At 53.9% G+C, this 17,765-nt stretch overlaps 1 protein-coding gene across 4 annotated transcripts in view; it reads right to left on the bottom strand.

Annotated features, from left to right (window-relative positions):
- Positions 1 to 17,765, bottom strand: part of PDE9A (phosphodiesterase 9A) — an 89,016-nt gene that overhangs the window by 21,520 nt on the left and 49,731 nt on the right. For 3 of the 4 annotated variants that reach the window (XM_079766659.1, XM_079766661.1, XM_079766662.1), the window contains 3 exons: positions 14,447 to 14,501; positions 12,915 to 12,985; positions 5,436 to 5,520 (listed from right to left, as the gene is read on the bottom strand). In XM_079766659.1, the coding sequence (XP_079622785.1) occupies positions 5,436 to 5,520; positions 12,915 to 12,985; positions 14,447 to 14,501 (211 nt within the window). Of the gene's footprint in view, positions 1 to 5,435; positions 5,521 to 12,914; positions 12,986 to 14,446; positions 14,502 to 14,620; positions 14,776 to 17,765 lie in introns of those variants that run through there. The other variant, XM_079766660.1, reaches the window with a different exon arrangement.

The raw sequence follows: 17,765 nt of genomic DNA, 5'->3' as shown, positions 1-17,765 counted from the left end.
CTGGGGGCTGGACGTGGAGGGCCACCCCAGGATATCTGGCCGCTCCGTGGCCCCCTCCCCACCTGGGGACCTTAACTTTCTTGTACATGAACATGCTCTCCATCCTCCCGCTGATGGGGAGCTCAAGGGGGTGGGGGTGTCTGCACCCCTCAGTTTGAGATGCTCAGGCTGGTGGGCAGGAGCCAGCATATCAACGTGCCACAGCAGCAGTTTGTAAATGAAGTTCCACCTTCTGAGCGAGCCATTGACTGCCGTACCATAAGAGCCATGAAGAAATTCACACCCTTTCAGCTCGAGTGTCTACTCTGGGGATTTACCTTCAGAGAAGAATTAGACACAAGCAAACAGCTCTGTGCACAAAGGTATTCATTGCCGCGTTATGTGTTGTTGTAAAAACACCAAACCGAACGAGAAGTGACCTAAATGGCCCCAAATGGGAACTCTTTGAAGCCATTTCGGTATGGTGTGATCTTTAAGATAATGGAGAAAACGATGTGAGGTGAGGAAAGTTTGGGTGAAAAGGAAGAGAGAAAAGTCGCCTACAGCACACACTGAGTGGGAGTGCGGAAATATTCTCCCAGGCGCGAGGAAACACGCACACAGTGGGTGGACAGTGAGCCGGCACTGGGCCCTCTGGAAGGAGGGATGAGCCAGATGGGGGTCAAATCTGACCTGTTTCTCTCACAATGCCGTATGTGAAAAAAATTAAGCATAGTATTTCTTAGTTGTTTTTCAAAACTAGATGTTTATATGCAAAAAACAAAACAAAACAAACAAAAACAAAAACAAAACCAAAAACACTTCTGGGAATCAGTGTCCGCATCTGCATGGGGGGCCTTGTGGCTGCTGTCATTTTGGTGGCTCACCCCCACATCAGGAGAGTCCGATGGCTTTACAAGGAGGCTGTGCTGCCTGCAAACTCAGGGTAACCCATCTGTTTTCTTTCTGGAAAAGGAGCCTTCGGTGTTATTTTCTTGGCGTGCTGCTATTCCTCCCCTCAACTCTACGCCCATAGAAGCAGTCAGAGTGGCGGTGACAGCTTCCTGCGGGAAGGGGGTGTAACAGAGTAACAAAGGGAACCAACGACAGGGACCAACCCCATGCTTTCCACGGTCACCTGCGAAGGAGACATGCCATTTGCACTTTCTGAGCAGTGCGGAGCTTGGCCTGTGCACTAAGAAAACAGATAACAGCCCGGATTGGTTTGGCTCAGTGGATAGAGCGTCGGCCTGCAGACTCAAGGGTCCCGGGTTCGATTCCAGTCAAGGGCATGTACCTTGGTTGCGGGCACATCCCCAGTAGGGGGTGTGCAGGAGGCAGCTCATCGATGTTTCTCTCTCATCGATGTTTCTAACTCTCTATCCCTCTCCCTTCCTCTTTGTAAAAAATCAATAAAATATATTAAAAAAAGAAAAGAAAAAAAAAAGAAAACAGATAACATCACTGTGATCTCCTTTCTGCTCCCCCGCCCTTTTGTATAAATACCCACGCACGTGCCGTGTAGGTGAGTGGTGTGCATTTGCCAGGGGGCTGTGGCAGGAGGGCTGGACTGCTGGAATCCCGCTGCTTCCTCGACAATCCCAGCTTTGGGAGAGTCTGCTGGGTGCCTGGCAACTTGTGCCAGGGCCTTGCCACCTCGCCAGGCGGCCCTGCCTGCTCCCTCTGCACCCGGTTGCCATGGGAACCAGCATCCTCCAGCTGATAAGAGCAGCTGGCACGGTGCCTTTTCTTTTCATTCTATTTGGAGCGTGTTTTTCCTCCCATTTCCTGGGCTCTCAGCCTCCACTCCCCTGGGGCTCAGACCATCGGTCAAGGCCATTTGTGGGAGATGAAGTTGAGATTACAGACCCCAGAGCCCTCAGATGCCACTCATGTTCCTGCAGCCCTCCCCCGCCCTGAGGAGTCAACCAGCAAGCTGCACCCTGTGGCCTAAATTCCAGCAGGCCACTGGACCTCTTTCCTTGGGAGGGGGAAAAAAGAGAAACCCCAAGGTGTGTGTCTCTGGGGAGGGCAGCCTATTCTGGGGGTGTCTGTGAGCCTGCCTGCTACCTGGCGGCTATCTGCTGCTCCCCGAGAGGAAAAGGAGGTCTGGTGCGTGCAGACCTGGCCCCGAGGCCCTGTTAGGGGTGCTGTGTGGGTGGACCTGGGCCAGCACTTTAGGCTCATTAGCCTTTGGTTCTTGGGGACAGAGCGGGGCTCGCCCAGCAGGTGCCTCTGTCCTCTCCGCCCTCCCAGAGAGGCAGGGCAGGGTTGACATCATGAGAGAGCTACTCAGAGGTGCAGTTTCTCCCCCAGCACCGCAGGGGAGTCCCACTTAACAAGCCGGGTCCCAGCGACGCCGAAATGACACCCCAGCATGATAAAAATGGGACCCAGAGACAGGAGAGCGCGCAAACCACGGCCTGTTCCACGTCTCCGTCTGTCTCCCCAGAAAGAAAGGGAAGGGCTGTCCTCTCTGGCACAGAAGGGGCTGTGAGCTCCTGGGCCCGGCCTGGGGAGGTGGGGGTTGGGGGGGTGAACCTGCTGTGGACACGACCTGAGCCCAGGACACTGGGCTCTTTGTTCTGAGTGTGTTGGTGACATTTGAGATCCGCCCCCCTGCCCCCACCCTGTCTTTGCCGGAAGAGCCACTTTTACCCCTCTCGTCTCTCGCCTCTCGCCTTTGTGGGCTGCTGTGAAAACTGGCTGCTGAGAAGATCGCCCTTGGAGCCTAGGACACTGCAAGTCTTCTCTTTGGATTAGGGAGCTGTGAGTTCTAGAATGTGCTTCTTTGGGGGGCAGTGCATTACTGGGGTGAGCCCCAGCGCCCGCCACACCTAGCTCAGCCCACCCTGTCATCTTGTCTCTGGGCCCAGGCCGGCTTCCTCTCACGGGCTCTGAAATCAGGTGTATCCCCCCACCCCCCACCCCGGCCCCGTGGTGTGTTGTGGGTTGAGTTGTAGCCCCTGAAGGTCACATGCTAACGTCCTAGCCCCGGGACCCGTGTGCCTTCATTTGCAAACAGGGTGGTTACCGATGTGCTTAGTTAACACGGCCAACCGGAGCAGGGTGGGCTCTAACTCAATAGGACTGGCGTCCTTTTAAAAAGGGGACATTTGGACACAGATATACACACAGGGGAGGCTGCCATGGGAAGACAGAGACGGGAGTAACGTCACTACAGTCTGGGGAACCCCAAGGATTGCCGGCACCGCCAGGGCCGGGAGAGGCCTGGGACAGAGCCTTCAGGGGAGCGTGGCCGTACTGACACCTTGATGTCAGACCTCCGGCCTCTAGAACTACGACAGGACACAGTCCTATTGTGTTAAGCCCTCCAGTTTGTGGCATTTTGTTAGAGCAGCCACAGGAGACTCATACAACTTGGACCACAGCTTGTTCTTTCTCTTGCAATCTGACCCGCAGGACTGTGCAGGCCAGAAAGCCCACACGCCCTTCCTGTCCCGCCTCGCTTCTACCGAAGGGGCGGGAGGTGGAGGAACGAGGGTGCCTGGGACGTGGCAGGGGCGAGACCAGTGAGGGTGGGCGCAGGATCTGCCCTGGCCGCTTTGAGCAGGTGGCATTAGGTCATGGGAGAAGCGACGAGAGGCTGCAGACGTCTAGTGCTCTGTGGGCTCCGTGGACAAAGCTGTTTGTGGGTGAGGTGATGCCCACCGAGGTGGGAAGGAACCCAAGGGGGCACCATTCCAGCTCAAGAGACACGCCCGCTGAACAGGGGCTTCTTCCGCCCGCTGTACAGACCAGGGGCGGAAGTGGAGCCAAAGACCAGAACGCGAGCTTAGCCCTCTTCCCTCCGATGCGGCTGGGGGACTGGAAAAGCCGCCTGTGCTGGACCCACATCCCCTCCCAAGGTGACCTGCTCCACCTGGCCCTGGGCAGGGGGCAGCTGTGCCAGGTGGCACCGCACTGGGCTACCGCCCTCTTGCCACAATGGACGTGACGCTTGGCCATGGCAGCCCGTCTGAGGCCCATCGGAGAGGGGATGGGGCTCAGCATAACCAAAAGGGCCTGGGTAATCAGGCAGTAGGACGGGCTACAGGATGGAGGCCCGGCATGTGGCGGCTGGGGCACACCGACAGCCGGAGGGCTAGGCTGAGCCATGGAAGTCCTGAGCCAGGGTGACCCGGTGACAAGGGTCAGGTCAGGTCTGAGCGTCCTTCAGCTGCCACACCAGGTCCCAGCCCCGGGGGCCCAGCCCTGAGCCACTCCAGGACTGTCACTGGCCACACGGAGGACGTCTCCTGTCCCCTAAGGAGCTTCCCGCTACGGGGTGGCGAGGATGAATTATTCTCACAGTTTTCTGTGGTCACACACGCCTCTGCCCCGACTTCCCCAAATCCAATTGGAGGACACACCCTGAAATCCAAATGAGCTGCCAAGTCAGCAGGACCTAAAGGTGACCTGGTCCCTGTAGGACACATGCCAGCAGGGCTCTGAGCTGTCAGACTGCTCCCAAGCCCACCCCCCGCCGGGCTCTGATGGGACTGAGTGCAACGATCCGAGATCCCTTCACCGCCTGCCTCTGGACGACCCTTTAACACAGCCCCCTCCCCTCTCCTAAGCAGGCTGCACTCAGCGTTTTAAAACCGGGAGAGACCTCCAAACTGTCAGGTGACTCTTTGTAAGGAGCTGGTTCACGGGCAGGGCTGTCCTTGAGTGCAATAGTCCCATGAAACCCCGCCAGGCCCTCCTGGAACCTCAGCAGCACTTGGCGGTGTGGTGGCTGGGGTGCGGGCCCCGATATCACCACGCGGTCTCCAGGGTGGGACTCGGGGCAGGAAGAGAACCCAGCAGAGCAGGCCGGTCCCTGGGAGCAGAGCCCTCGACAGCCCACCCAGTAAGCGCTCAATGCGTGAGCATCTCTGCCCGAAACGGGAGCATCTGCCGTGACTACGGTTCCGGGATAGGGTCCTACTGTACGAAAACCCACTTTCGAGGGGGCGTAACCAAGACTGGGTCTTTCTTCACAAACTACGGCTCCACAGGGGCACGTGGGGATGGATGGACCCCTGGTTCGGCAGGACGCGCGACTCTGAGTCCAGGACAGCTGGGGCCTTTCTCCCTGACCCATCGCTCTGCACTATGGGACGTCCACCTGGGAGTGGGATGTCTGGGGCCCCAGGTCGCTTGTCCCTGTAAGCCAAGAGCCTTTTCTTTATATTTGTTCCTGGTCTTAAAAAAAGGGTATTAACGTCTTTCAATTTGGGTGAGTTAACCCTAACACTGATCTGGCGGCTGAAGCCCCTGGATGCGCACTCAGCCTCCAGCCTCCAGGCCACGAGCGCTCTTTTTTGAGAAGAAAGCGCTGCCTCCAACAGCCAGCGCTGGCTCCGGCGCCCCAGCTGTGCGTTTGGGAAAGCAAAGACCAGAGGCTCCCCGCCTTCGCCCATTCAGAGCACCCCGCCTGCTGCTCACCCGGCACCCAGCGCAGGCCTTACCTGTTGCTTCTGGCTGCCAGTTCCTCCCTCATCTTTTTAATGTCACTCTTGCATTTCTCAATCTCCACCACTTTCAGTCCTTCCACTGGTGACAAAGAGAAACAAGCGGGTTACCATGGATACACAGAGAGGCTCGCGAGGCTGCTCAGTGGGGCCGCCGCCTGACTCAGCGCAGTGGTTCCCACTCCTGCTCAGGCTGCTGATGTTCCGGCCGGTCCCTCCGCCTCCACGCGGCTCAGCCACAACTGACTCGAAGATTGTGGGCCTGTCCCGTGGCCAACTGTGGGCTGTCCCCTTCATCTGTGGGTTTCTATAGGATGAAGTCCCTTCTCCCTGCTCCCTGAATCTTGACTTTTCTTGCACCCACTTCTAGTTTCTCTCTCCAGACCCGGAGACTTTAGTGTGATCTTTAAGATAATTGAGAAAAACGATGTGAGGTGAGGAAAGTTTGGGTGAAAAGGAAAAGAGAAACGTTGCCTACAGCATGCACTGAGGACATAGGACAAAGAAGTCTCTTATCCAAAAGAAAAGAAAGGGGGATGGGGGAGAGGGAGAGATATGGCCCCAGGGCATTAAAATGCAATGGGGCTCAGTGAGCAAGACCACAGCCTTCCCAGCAAGGGTTCACGTTTCATTAAGGTTAAAGCTTTGCACTTTAAGGTCTGCCCTGGAGCAGTTCGCCAGGAGGACTGAGAATGGGTGAGAAATTAACAGGCAGCGTTAGGGATGGGCAGGCCCTGGGCTGGACGGCATTCCTGGAGTCCCATGGCAGAGGTGAGCCTGAAAAGCCAGGATGTAGTTTTCATCAAAGAATGAGCTGGGGCATCCCAGCCGGTGTGGCTCAGTGGTTGAGTGCTGACCTATGAACCCGGAGGTCAAGGCATATGCGCGATTTGCGGGCTCGATCCCTGGGGGGGGGGGGGGGGGGCGGGGGCATGTAGGAGGCAGCCGATCAATGATTCTCTCTCATCATTGATGTTTCTAGCTCTCTCTCTCGCTTTGTCTCTGAAATAAAAAAGTGAGCTGGGGCTTAGGCCTCCAAGCCCGTGTTCAACATCCAGCCGTTCACGCTGGCGGGCAATCACTCTGGTGGGCATGCAGCGAGCCCAGAACTGCTGCTGGAGGCAGGCGGCTTTGAAGAGGCTTTTAGATTAGAGTGGGTGTACAAGAAATGAAAAGGCTTTGTAATCACACCTCCATGTTTATGCCAAACGACGTGGCCACAGACACTCTATTCCCCTTTTCATCCAGAGCGGCTCTGAACATGGCTAGAAGTCAAATGCTGTGATTTCTGAGGAAAACGAAGGCTCTATGCCTTCGCAGTTCTCCCACCCCGAGGAAGTGCTGGGCTCTGGAGCTCGCGTAGGGGGGACCTCTCCGAGGGCAGCGCCAGGGCAGCGGGGCTGGAACCATCACCTCCCTGGGCAGGCTTTCTGAACATCCCCAGGGTCAGGGGCCAAATGGGGGCAAGGTTTGCGAAAACACTGCTTCCTTCTGCCCAACGTGAACCAGAATCTGGAGGGTCTGATACTCAAATCTGGTCCCGGTGCCTTGCTTCTGGGCCACGCCTGGGACTCTCCCGCCTCAACCAGGACATGGGACCAAAGTCGGGGGCCTTAAATGCCAGTGGTTGGAACCAGCGAGGTGGCCGGCGGAGGGGAAAGCAGGAACCTGGCGCTGGGTGTGTTTCTGCTCACTCACTAAGCGCACACACCCTCCTCGTGGCGTGGGGTGTTCTCAGCTCTTCCTGGCATCACAGAGCTGGTTAGGAAGTCAGTGAAAGCCACGGGCCCTCTTCCAAGAAAAGGCACACGGGTACACACCCTTCACGGTTTGCATTTGGACAGGGGCGCCGTGGGGAGGAGATGAGCCTGCGGGTAGAGCCCGCGGGGGAGCTGCGCCCGGCCAGCCAAGGACCATGGTTACATTCATGATGCTTCAAACATCGTTTTATACACAATGACAGGTGATCATTGCAGAAACCAGGAAATAAGGAGTACCTCAAAAAGTATTTTAAAATTTATCTACGATCTTACTGGGGCAAAAAACAACCCATCTCATATTATACATATTGGCATGTACCCTCCCATGCATTTCTCCCCCTCCCCCCCAGCCCCCTTGCATTCCAACTATCTATCTACTCTTAATTTTAAAAAGACAAACTTGGGATCATGCTGTTTGTTCTGTTTTCCCACTTGTTTTCCTCCCATCATCAGTAGCAGCCGCCTCCCAGCTCATGGAGTTTGGTGGGTACGTAATGTTTGCATCCATATGGGAACGGACACAGATCACTTTAGAAAGCCTGGCCATGTATTTGGGGGTGATGTTAAAATCAAGCCTTTTGGGCCACACAGTATAATATCACCACTTTGAATCCCACCGAGTCATGGCAATTACCTTTACGAAGAAAGAGCCTGGTTGCCACGGAAATGGATAGTGAGTCACAAGATGGCAAAAGCCGTGCATTGATCAGTGGGAGAGAATAGCGCCATCTCAGCCCACCCGCCCCATGTTCGGATTGAAGAGCCGAACGTGGGCTGAGACGGTGACAGAGCGCGAGGCAGGCCAGGCACCAGCATTCCGGGGGCCCGACTCCCAGTCCTTTCCCAGGTACCAGGCTGCTTTTGGGAGATGGCACAGCCCACCTCCTGGACCCCTCCCAGCCCTGCCTGCCCCTGCCTGCGCCCCTCGAGGAGCTGGGCCCTCCCCCGGGAAGAGTCCTACACAGACTCGGGGGAGACTCCAGGTGAGATTGGACATCAGTTTCATACGTGCGGCCCCACCCGTCCATCTCGAACTTTAAACACAGGTGGGCACAGACCAGAAACTCAGACTAAAGCAGAGGTGCCCAGACCCCCCCGCACTCGGCTTATTCCCCTCACCAGGCCCGGCCGGGCAGGCGGGCTCCTAGGACCCCTGGACACCTGGCTGTCCTCATGGGGACTTCAGATGAGCTCCGCTGGGGAGGTCCCAGGCCACTGTGAGAGAGAACCTTTCCGGACGATTTCCTAAGAGGGACCCTAGCTCTGGGGACTCAGCCGGCAGGAGCAGCAGAACGGGCCCGGCGGCAGCTCTGCTCCAGGCTGGCCCCCGCCCAGGGCTTGTGGAAGAAGCATGTGTGTGTGTGTGTGTGTGGCCCTTCAGCTGCAGAGCTGGTTAAAGCTGTTTAAAGCCATGTGAGCCGTTTCAACCCTTCCTCCAGGGACTTTGGTACAGAACTCACATAAAGCACATTTCCCGACCGACAAGGAGAAAAGCCAGGTTTGGTTTCAGCTTCGAGTCTCCTGGATTGTTTGCATGACCCACGGGGCCAGCTGTGCCTGTGGTTAGGTTTTGGTCCAGGCCCTGGGCACAGGCTGCCCTGTGCCCATCCTCAGGGATCCTGATGCAGGGACCCCCCTCCCCTCCCTCCCGCACAGTGGCCCGTAAACAAGGAAGTGAAACCCTTGCAATGCTTCATCGCTGACCAGGAAGTGAGCGAGGACCTGGGTGCCCTTTGTTTACAAAATAATCTCTAAGTTGAGAGGGACCCCAGACTCCTTGAGGAAGGCAAACATTTTACATGAAAAGGAAGAAGAGCTCTTAAAGTGAATTAAGGAAATGGGGAAATTTACATTTGATTCAGAAGAATGATATGTTTGGAAGGTGAAAAAAAAGCAGGAAATTCCATTGAAAACAAGTCAAACAATGTAATGTTGCCTACAGATGGCCGGTGCTGGCTGGCCGCCTGCTCGAGCTCCAGAAGCAGAAAACAGCTCACAATGACCAGAGAAAGTGTGTGTGCACGTGACCACGGTGCATGGATGGGTGTGTGTCTGTGCATGTTTATACGTGTCTCTGTGTTTACATGTGTGTGCATGCGGGGGGGTTATGCATGTGGGTATGTCTGTGTGTGTGTGTGTGTGTGTGTGTGTGTGTGAGTCTATACCTGGCCTGGGCCCAGTGGAGCGGTGGCAGTCGTGTTCCTGGCAGCCTTCCAAGTCCAGCGGCCCAGGCCAGCTGGATGGCTGGGTCAGGACTGCCCTTCTGAGTAGCCGGGATGACCTTTTCCCCAAGTGATCTGCACGAGAGGTCCCGCTGCAGGACCCCTCTCCTCAAAGGCCTCCCCTTCCCCTTTCCGGGGTACCTGCCACGTCCTTGGGGTGAGGCAGTGCTGTCTCCGGGAGGCTCTGTGGAACGCACACCCGCTGGGGATTAGCGCAGGCACGGCATCCCTGCCACTCTGTGCTGGTGCAGAGGCTGCTGGAGGCTGGGGAGGTGGCAGCCAGAAGCACCAGGAGAGGCCAGCCCAAAGCCAGGTGAAGTTCAAGGAGGTGGAGAGCCCTTCTGAGTCGGGGCCACCTCCTGGGGTGTGAGCCTACAGGCCACATTCCTGGTGGGAGGCGGGCAGCCAGAAATGGGGAAGCCGGGGGCGGGTGGGAGCAGAGGCTCCAAAGTGTGGACCCACTGCCAAAGCCACAATTCTTAGACCATTTCCCATCGCCCTCCCTACTCCTGAGAGAGGGCGGCTTCCTCCGTCCCGTTCCTGCATCCCGGGTCTTGGTGCTGGAAATCAGCACAGCCAGTAAAAACACCAGGGATTTCGACCTATGCAGCGAGCCTGAGCTTGGAGGGCGAAGGCGTGATGCCTCTTACAGGTCATCATGTGAATTCGCAGGATTTCTGTGGTTTACCCAAGGGCCCTGCAGGGAGATGCCTTCCTGCCAACGAGCAAGCCGGTTCTGGAGAATTCTGGGCCTCAGACAGGCCAGGGAAGAAGGTCCTATGAGCTGTATCCTTTAATGGTCCTTCATTCACATGGCACTTGAAGGCAAAATGAAAACCCTTCTTGGCCTGATCGTTGTCTCAATGGCCAGACTTTGGAAGCCACCCAAGTTGAGGTCAACGTAGATCTCTCTAGGGGTTTTCAAAATTCCTTCATGGCCTCTTCAACTTGCCTGTTTGCAAGTAACGGTGGGCGGTGGGCGCTGGAGCTGGCTTCTGTGTGGGGAGGGGAGATGGGCGAGGGCAGGAGGAAGTGGGCGGAGCTGGAGGGCAGGAAGCAGAGCAGGAGGCACCTCTGCCCTGGACATTGGCATGCCCGGTGGTGACCGCTTTCCCCTCCGTCAATGTGGACGGGGACTCAGCAGCAAACGCTCATTTTCTGTTCTTTGGCTGAACCCTCCCCAGGTTTGCAGAGCTCCCTCCTCTTCGGGGCTGGGTAGGAAGCTGAGCTTGCCTCCCGTCGCAGAAGACGGAAGCGCCCACCGCTCACTGCAGTGGCTCACGTCCCAAAGATGTGCTCACATCCTAAATCCTGGGACATGTGAATGGGACCTTATTTAGAAAAAGGTTCTTGGCAGATTCCTCCAGGTGAGGGCATCTTGGAGTAGGGTGGGTCCTAAACCCAAAGACAGGTGTCCGTATAAGGGACAGGCAGAGGGGACGTGAGCCACAGAGACACAGGGGAGAGGCCCTGTGAAGATAGATAGTTTGGAGTGATGTGGCCACAAGCCAAGGCTGGCTGGCAGCCACCGGAAGCCAGAAGAGGCCTGGAACAGGTTCTTGCTCAGCCTCTAGAAGGAACCGATCCTGAAGTCTCCAAATCTCCTTGATTTTGGACTCTGGCCTCCAGAACCGTGGGAGGATTCTTTTTTTGTGGTTTAAGCCTCCCAGTCTGTGGTACTTGGTCACGGCAGCCACAGGAGACTAATGCACGTTGTCTGGCCTCTCTTGTAGCAAGGGTGTGGGCACATGGTCCCCCTCTGTCCAGAATTTGAACCTGTAGCCGGTACATGGAGAAGCCGCTTGATGCCTGCAGCAGTGGCCATGGGGCGGGTACCATACTTGTGCGGTTCTGACACGCAGCTCAGCATCCAGCATCCTCACGGAGTCAGCTGTGCTGGGATTCCAGGTACCCTTCTTGCTGGATAGCCCAGTCCTATTCCTGGGCCCTCCTGGTGACCATGGGAGCTCCCCCAAATCCTTGTATCCCTTTGAAAAAGCCCCTTTTCACCCTGGCTGGTGTGGCTCAGTGGTTACAGCGTTGGGCCGAAGATTGCAGGATCTCGGGTTTGATCCTTGGTCAAGGGCATGAACCTGGGTTGCAGGTTCAATCCCCCGCCCGGTCAGGGCACCGTGCATGCAGGAGGCAACCAATCGATCACACATCAATGTTTCTCTCTCTCTGCCCCCCTCCCTCCCTTCCACTTTCTCTAAAAATATCTTCATAGGAGAATTTGAAAGAAAGAAAGAAAGAAAGAAAGAAAGAAAGAAAGAAAGAAAGAACCCCTTTTCTGTTCAATGCAGCCACAACCGGACTCTGTGGCCACAGCTGCAAGCTCGGCTGCCGGTGTGGCTCAGTGGTTACAGTGTTGGGCCGCTTCCTAACCTACATTCTCAGGCCCCCTGTGGGCGCCCCGGGCAGGAGTGGAGGAAGGTGCCATGTCACAGAAGGGCAGGCAGCAGGCAGCGAGAGCAGCCCCCCGCCGGGAGCCTGGTGCTGGTCCCAGGCTTATTTACTTTTCTCATTTGCTGAGTGCATTTGAGCAAATCACTTATCTCTTTGTGGCTTTTCAATGGGGAAACATAAAACTGTTCTGCAGCTCCAGTGGTGGAAAGGATTTCAGAGATGTCATCGCCCTTTGAGAAGTATGACTGTGTGAATCATGTTCCCCGTTACTTAGGTGAATTGGCTTTTACATGCTCCTGAATTTCCTTTCTCCAAAACACCCAAGCAATTCACGCAAGGTAATGGAAGGTGCCATCCAGCCGAGGCCTGCCAACATGAATCAGCCGGGCGGTGTCCGGGGACGCCGCGACCCCGCCGGCCTCCGCTCTGGGCTTGTTTAGTCACCCTCGGAGCTAACAGATAAGGTGCCTTGCACCGCTGCCCTTCGCCTTGACATTGACGAAGAGCCTTCCTTCCGCGCTGGGCGTTGGAGGGGGTGCGTGGGGTCCCAGCGCAGCTCCTCACTTACTGAGGATGAGGGCGCACAGGCCGCTCGACTTGAAGCTGGGTTCCCCCAGAATTCTAGCCGCGCGCCCCCGACTCAGGACTGGAGCCGGCCCTCTTGCTCCCCAGCGGGTTCCTGCTGTCCTTGCAGGGACAGGGAACCGAGACGTAACGACAGGGGACACATTCCCCCCAAACTGGGAGACCACGGAGCGTGGGTCCGCGTGTCCTCACTCACTTACAGGAGACCCACAAGGTGTTCATTCAGCAGAAGCTCCTGTCCAGAGGCTCCCTGCTCTCCCCCTGTGCTCCGCGGGCAGGGGACCGTTCCTTCCTCGCTGCCACGGCGACATGTGACCATGTACTTGTTACTTTTAAAACGCTCGGGTTAGTCACTGCTCCAGCCTCTGCTAACGTTAACATTTAGGCATCTCCCAGAGAAAAGACCTCACGCGTCCCTTCACCTCTCCCCCCTGGTTTACGAGGTTAAGGTAAACAGAGGTCAAAGGACACCTAAGCGACAGGGAAAGAGAGGCTGCACTCACATTCCACGCGTTTCTCTAGCACCGCCAAGTGATTTGCGACTTCAGCTTTGAGTTCGTTGATTTTAAATGCTCTAGGAATGAAAAAAGAAAAAAAAAGCCATAAGCCGTACGGTTCTCAGCGTTAAAATGGACTCAGCAAACAGCTGTGTTTTTTTTAAAATATATTTTTAATTGATTTCTTTACAGAGAGGAAGGGAGAGGGATAGAGAGCTAGAAACATTGATGAGAGAGAAACATCGACCAGCTGCCTCCTGCACACCCCCTACCAGGGAGGAGCCTGCAACCAAGGTACATGCCCTTGACCGGAATTGAACCTGGGACCCTTGAGTCCGCAGACTGACGCTCTATCCACTGAGCCAAACCGGTTTCGGCAGCAAACAGCTGTTGAATCACAGGCAGGGGGAGGTGTGCAAGTGGGCAGGTGAGGGGGGCGGGCACAAAGATGGAAGGAGTTGCTTTTAAGGAACTAGCACTGTCTGGGGGTGCAGGGGAGGAAAGAGAGGCACTCTCAGACTATCCGGAGGTGTCTTTGCCGAGTGGGACCCACAGCGGCTCCATGCCGGGGGCGGGGGGGGGGTAGGTGTTTCCTTCCACAGCTGGGAGTGGGCCCGTGCTCTGAGGGGTGCTCTGCCCACCCCTCCCCCTGGGCACACACCGCCTCAGGGCACCTGGGTGCCCTCTCCAGGCTCCAACCCAGTCAGTCAACAATTCTTGGGCTTCAAGAAAGTACACCCAGCCCAGACAGAGCGGCTTAGTGGTTGAGTGTCGCTCTATGAACCAGGAGGTCACGGGTTCGATTCCTGGTCTGGTCGGGCACATGCCCGGGTTTTGGGCTCGATCCCCAGTAGGGGGCGTGCAGGAGGCAGCCGATTCGACGATTCTCTCTCATCATTGATGTTTCTCTCTCTCTCTCCCTCTCTGAAATCAATAAAAATATATTTTTTAAAAAAGTACCACCCACATGCCCTCTCTCCCTGGGCAGTGAGATACCACAGTGACCAGAACTGGAGGACAGCCCAGAATGGAAAGGTCAGTAATATTTTTATTATTGATTTCAGAGAGGAAAGAGAGGGAGAGGGAGAGAGAAACATCAATGATGAGAGAGCATCATTGATTGGCTGCCTCCTGCACGCCCCCTACTGGGGATTGAACTGCAACCCGGGCATGTGCCCTTGACCAGAATCCAACCCGGGACCCTTCAGTCCACAGGCTGATGCTCTATCCACTGAGCCAACCAGCTAGGGCAGAAAGCCCATTTTAAAAATGGTCCCAGTGCTTGTAGCCTGAACTCCGAGTCCCAGAAGAGCCCGTCGGGAAAAATCTCGGCAACACGGGCTCTCCTTCTACCAGCGCCCACCTCACACGGTCTTTGCTATAAGTGTTTCCTGGACCCCACCCAACGGGCTCAGTACAGAAGTCGCTGAGCTGGGCGGGCAGCTCCTCCAGGCAAGAGTCTGCAGCCGAGCCGGGCTCCCCCTGCCACTGAGAGGACACGCACACATCTCCGGAGGACACGGATCTGAAGGCTGTACCTCGAGAACTGCTCTGCCACCTGGGTCAGCACGCTCTGGATTAACTCTTCTTTCTCTGCGGAGCGAAAAAGAAAGACAGATGGAAAAAGGAAAGGGTGTGCGGGTCAGCCCGGCCTGACCCACCTGCTGTGGGCACGTGGCGCGGATGCCGTGGCGAGGGGCTAGCTGCCTTACCTGGATGGAAGCTCTGACACCCCGTCAGCACCCCAGGACCTCTTCTGTCCACCTCCAAATGCTGTTTCCCCCCTGGACTGCGCCAGGCCACTAGCCTGTCTTTTAATGCCTCTCGGCTGAGTGGCCCTCCCATCCTAGGAACTGGCTATAAAAACCAGGCGGGACTGGGTCTCTAACGAGGGGATGTTTTCACGGAGTTCCCTGGCTCATTTTATGAGGGCAATTACCATGACAGAGCGGGTTCAAGGCATATTTCGAGTGCAAGACACGGTGTTCTTGGGGTCAGTCCTGAGAGCGGAAGCAGGCGAAACCTGTCCCTTTGTTGCCTGGCACGCAAAACCGGCTGGGCGGCTGGATTACAAGGCGTAGGCCCAGGCTGAACATGACCTGCCTGGTTTCCTGTTTCCTGCCTGGCCCATGCTGGGTACCTCGCGGGAAGGTGTAGATGCCCACAGACCTGTCTCTCCCAGCAGTCTGTGCTCAGGGACAGGGGGCGATCGCTTCTTGGTTGCAGCTGCCCATCAGTTCACGCCCCTACACACGGAGAGCCTACGCGAGGCTTAATGTGACTTCATGTCATCTGTATGGACTCTGTGCCTAACCCTTCACTAAAATCAAAAGAATCCTGCCAAGCAAACCAAAAATCCCAATCATCGCCCGGCCAGCGTGGCTCAGTGGTTGAACACTGATCTATGAACCAGGAGGTCACGGTTCGATTCCCGGTCAGGGCACATGCCCGGGTTGCGGGCTTGATTCCACGGTAGGGGGAGTGCAGGAGGCAGCGGATCCATGATTCTCTCAATTCTCTCTCATCATGGATGTTTCTCTCTCTCTCTCCTTCACCCTTCCTCTCTAAAAAAGTAAAAAAGAAAGAAAGAAAAAAAGATCCCAGTAATCCAACTGGGCAATGGGGTTCCAAAGCTGGAAGTGCTCAGATGCTCTGACCTAGTGTCTCCATTTCCAGGAAATACTCATGTCTGTGCACAGAGCTGGCCGCCAGTGCTATTTCACTTGGGGGAAGCTGTAACCACCTCCATGTCTATCAAATGGACATTAAATAAATGATGACACATCCATACTGTGGGATCCCATTCTGTTATTAGAAATAACATCTTGGAAAATGTTCCTGTCTACTGTTAAAGCAAAAAAAAAAAAAAAAAAAAAAAGATTGTAAAACAGTCTGATCCCATATTTGGAAACATTGGGAGGATACAGTTTGAAATAATAATGGTAGTTATTTTTTGGTTGTAAGACTTTATGTAAATTTTATTTTCTTATTTTTGCTTCTCTGTATCTTATACATTTAGATAATAAGCATATGTTTATTTCATTTAAAAAATTAAAAAAACTAATCAATCTAAATTAACCCCTGAGAACTCATCCCTTCACCTGCCGAATGAAAGGGTAGACCAGGAGACCAAAGGTTCCCTCTGGAGTAAGTATTCTATGTCTTGATGCGAAGAAGAAAAATGACATTTTGTTATGTTTCTGGAAACTATAAGAGTGAAAATGTCAACCAGGAAACTTTCATAGAGCCGTGTGTTGAGCTGCTGCCCGATCCAAGGCCCTATATGCTTTTGAGGGGTTCACTCCCACCAGGGAACAAAATTAGTGACTCCATCGATGGGAACCACCAGTGCGAAGGCTTCACAGGCCTCCTTGGTGAATCAGGACTTCAGATCACTTATCCTGAAATCTTTGGCGAAAGTAATATATCACATAACCTCCAAGAGTTAATGATCTCAAAGTCTTGAGATAAATTTAGAAGGCCATCAAACAATTGACATTTATAGACTACTCCACCTAACAATAGTGGGACACGCGTTCTTTTCAGGTGCCTACCAAGATAGACGACATCCTGGACTATAAAGAAAACCTCAACAAACTTAAAAGAACTAAAACCATAGAAAGCATGTTCTCTGGCCACAAGAGAATCAAGCTAGAAACCAGGAACAGAAAATATAGCAGGGAAGCCTCCAAACACTTGGAAACCAAACAGCACACGTCCAAGTAATCCATGGACCAAAGAGGAAGTCTCTGGAGAAATTTAAAAAGGCATCAAACCAAATGACAATGAAAATATAGCACAGCGAAAGGTAGCTGTGAGACATAGCAAGGGCAATGCAGAGAGGGACATTTATAGCACCAAATGCTTACATTAGAAGAGAGGAAAAGTCTTCACTCAATAATCTAAGGGCCCAAAAAAAGAAAAGCCAAATAAATCCACAACAATAGCAGAAGGAAGGAAGGAAATAATAAAGAGCAGAAATCAATTAGATGGAAAACGGAAAAACAATGTAGAAAGTCAATGAAAGGAAGAGCTGGTTATTTAAAAATATCAGTAAATTGACCAACTTTGAGGAAGACCCACAGAGAAACAGAGAGAAGACATATGGTAGATGACCAAAATCAGAACGAGAAAGGGATCACTCCAGACCCTCCAGACATCAAAAGGATTGTAAGGGAACCCTATGAACAACTTTCATACACATACATTTGACACCTCAGGTGGCAATGGGCCAATTCCTAGAAAAGCATGAACCACACACTCATCCAATATGAAACAGGTAATCTGAACAGCCTGTCACTATTGAGGAAATTAAATTTCTAATTAATCCCCCCCCCCAAGAAATTTTCAGGTACAGATAGTTTCACTAGAGCAGTAGTTCTCAACCTTTTTAATGCCGTGACCCTTTAATACAGTTCCTCATGTTGTGGTGACCCCCAATCATAAAATTATTTTCGTTGCTACTTTATAACTGTAATTTTGCTACTGTTATGAATCGTAATGTAAATATCTGTGTTTTCCGATGGTCTTAGGCGACCCTGCTAGCGGTTCTCAACCTGTGGGTCGCGACAACTTCTTCCAGGAAACAGAAAAGGAGGGAACACGTCCGGATTCACTTTATGAAGCTAGTATTAACTTGATACCAAATCCAGACAAAGACAACCAAAAAAGATAATACAGACCAATATCCCTCATGAATACCAATGTAAAAGCCCTTTAATTAGCAAATAGAATTCAGCAATATAGAAAAATAATTATACATTGAGATCAAGTGGAATTTATTTCAGGGATGCCAAGCTGGTTTAATATGAAAAAAATCAATGTAATAAACTATATTAACAGGCTGAAGAAGAAAAA

Source organism: Cnephaeus nilssonii (assembly GCF_951640355.1).
Source record: "Cnephaeus nilssonii genome assembly, chromosome: 3".
In the NCBI taxonomy this organism is placed as follows: Eukaryota; Metazoa; Chordata; class Mammalia; order Chiroptera; family Vespertilionidae; genus Cnephaeus; species Cnephaeus nilssonii.
The sequence above is the reverse complement of the archived record's forward strand: the minus strand, read 5'-3'. Positions and strand labels throughout refer to the sequence as shown.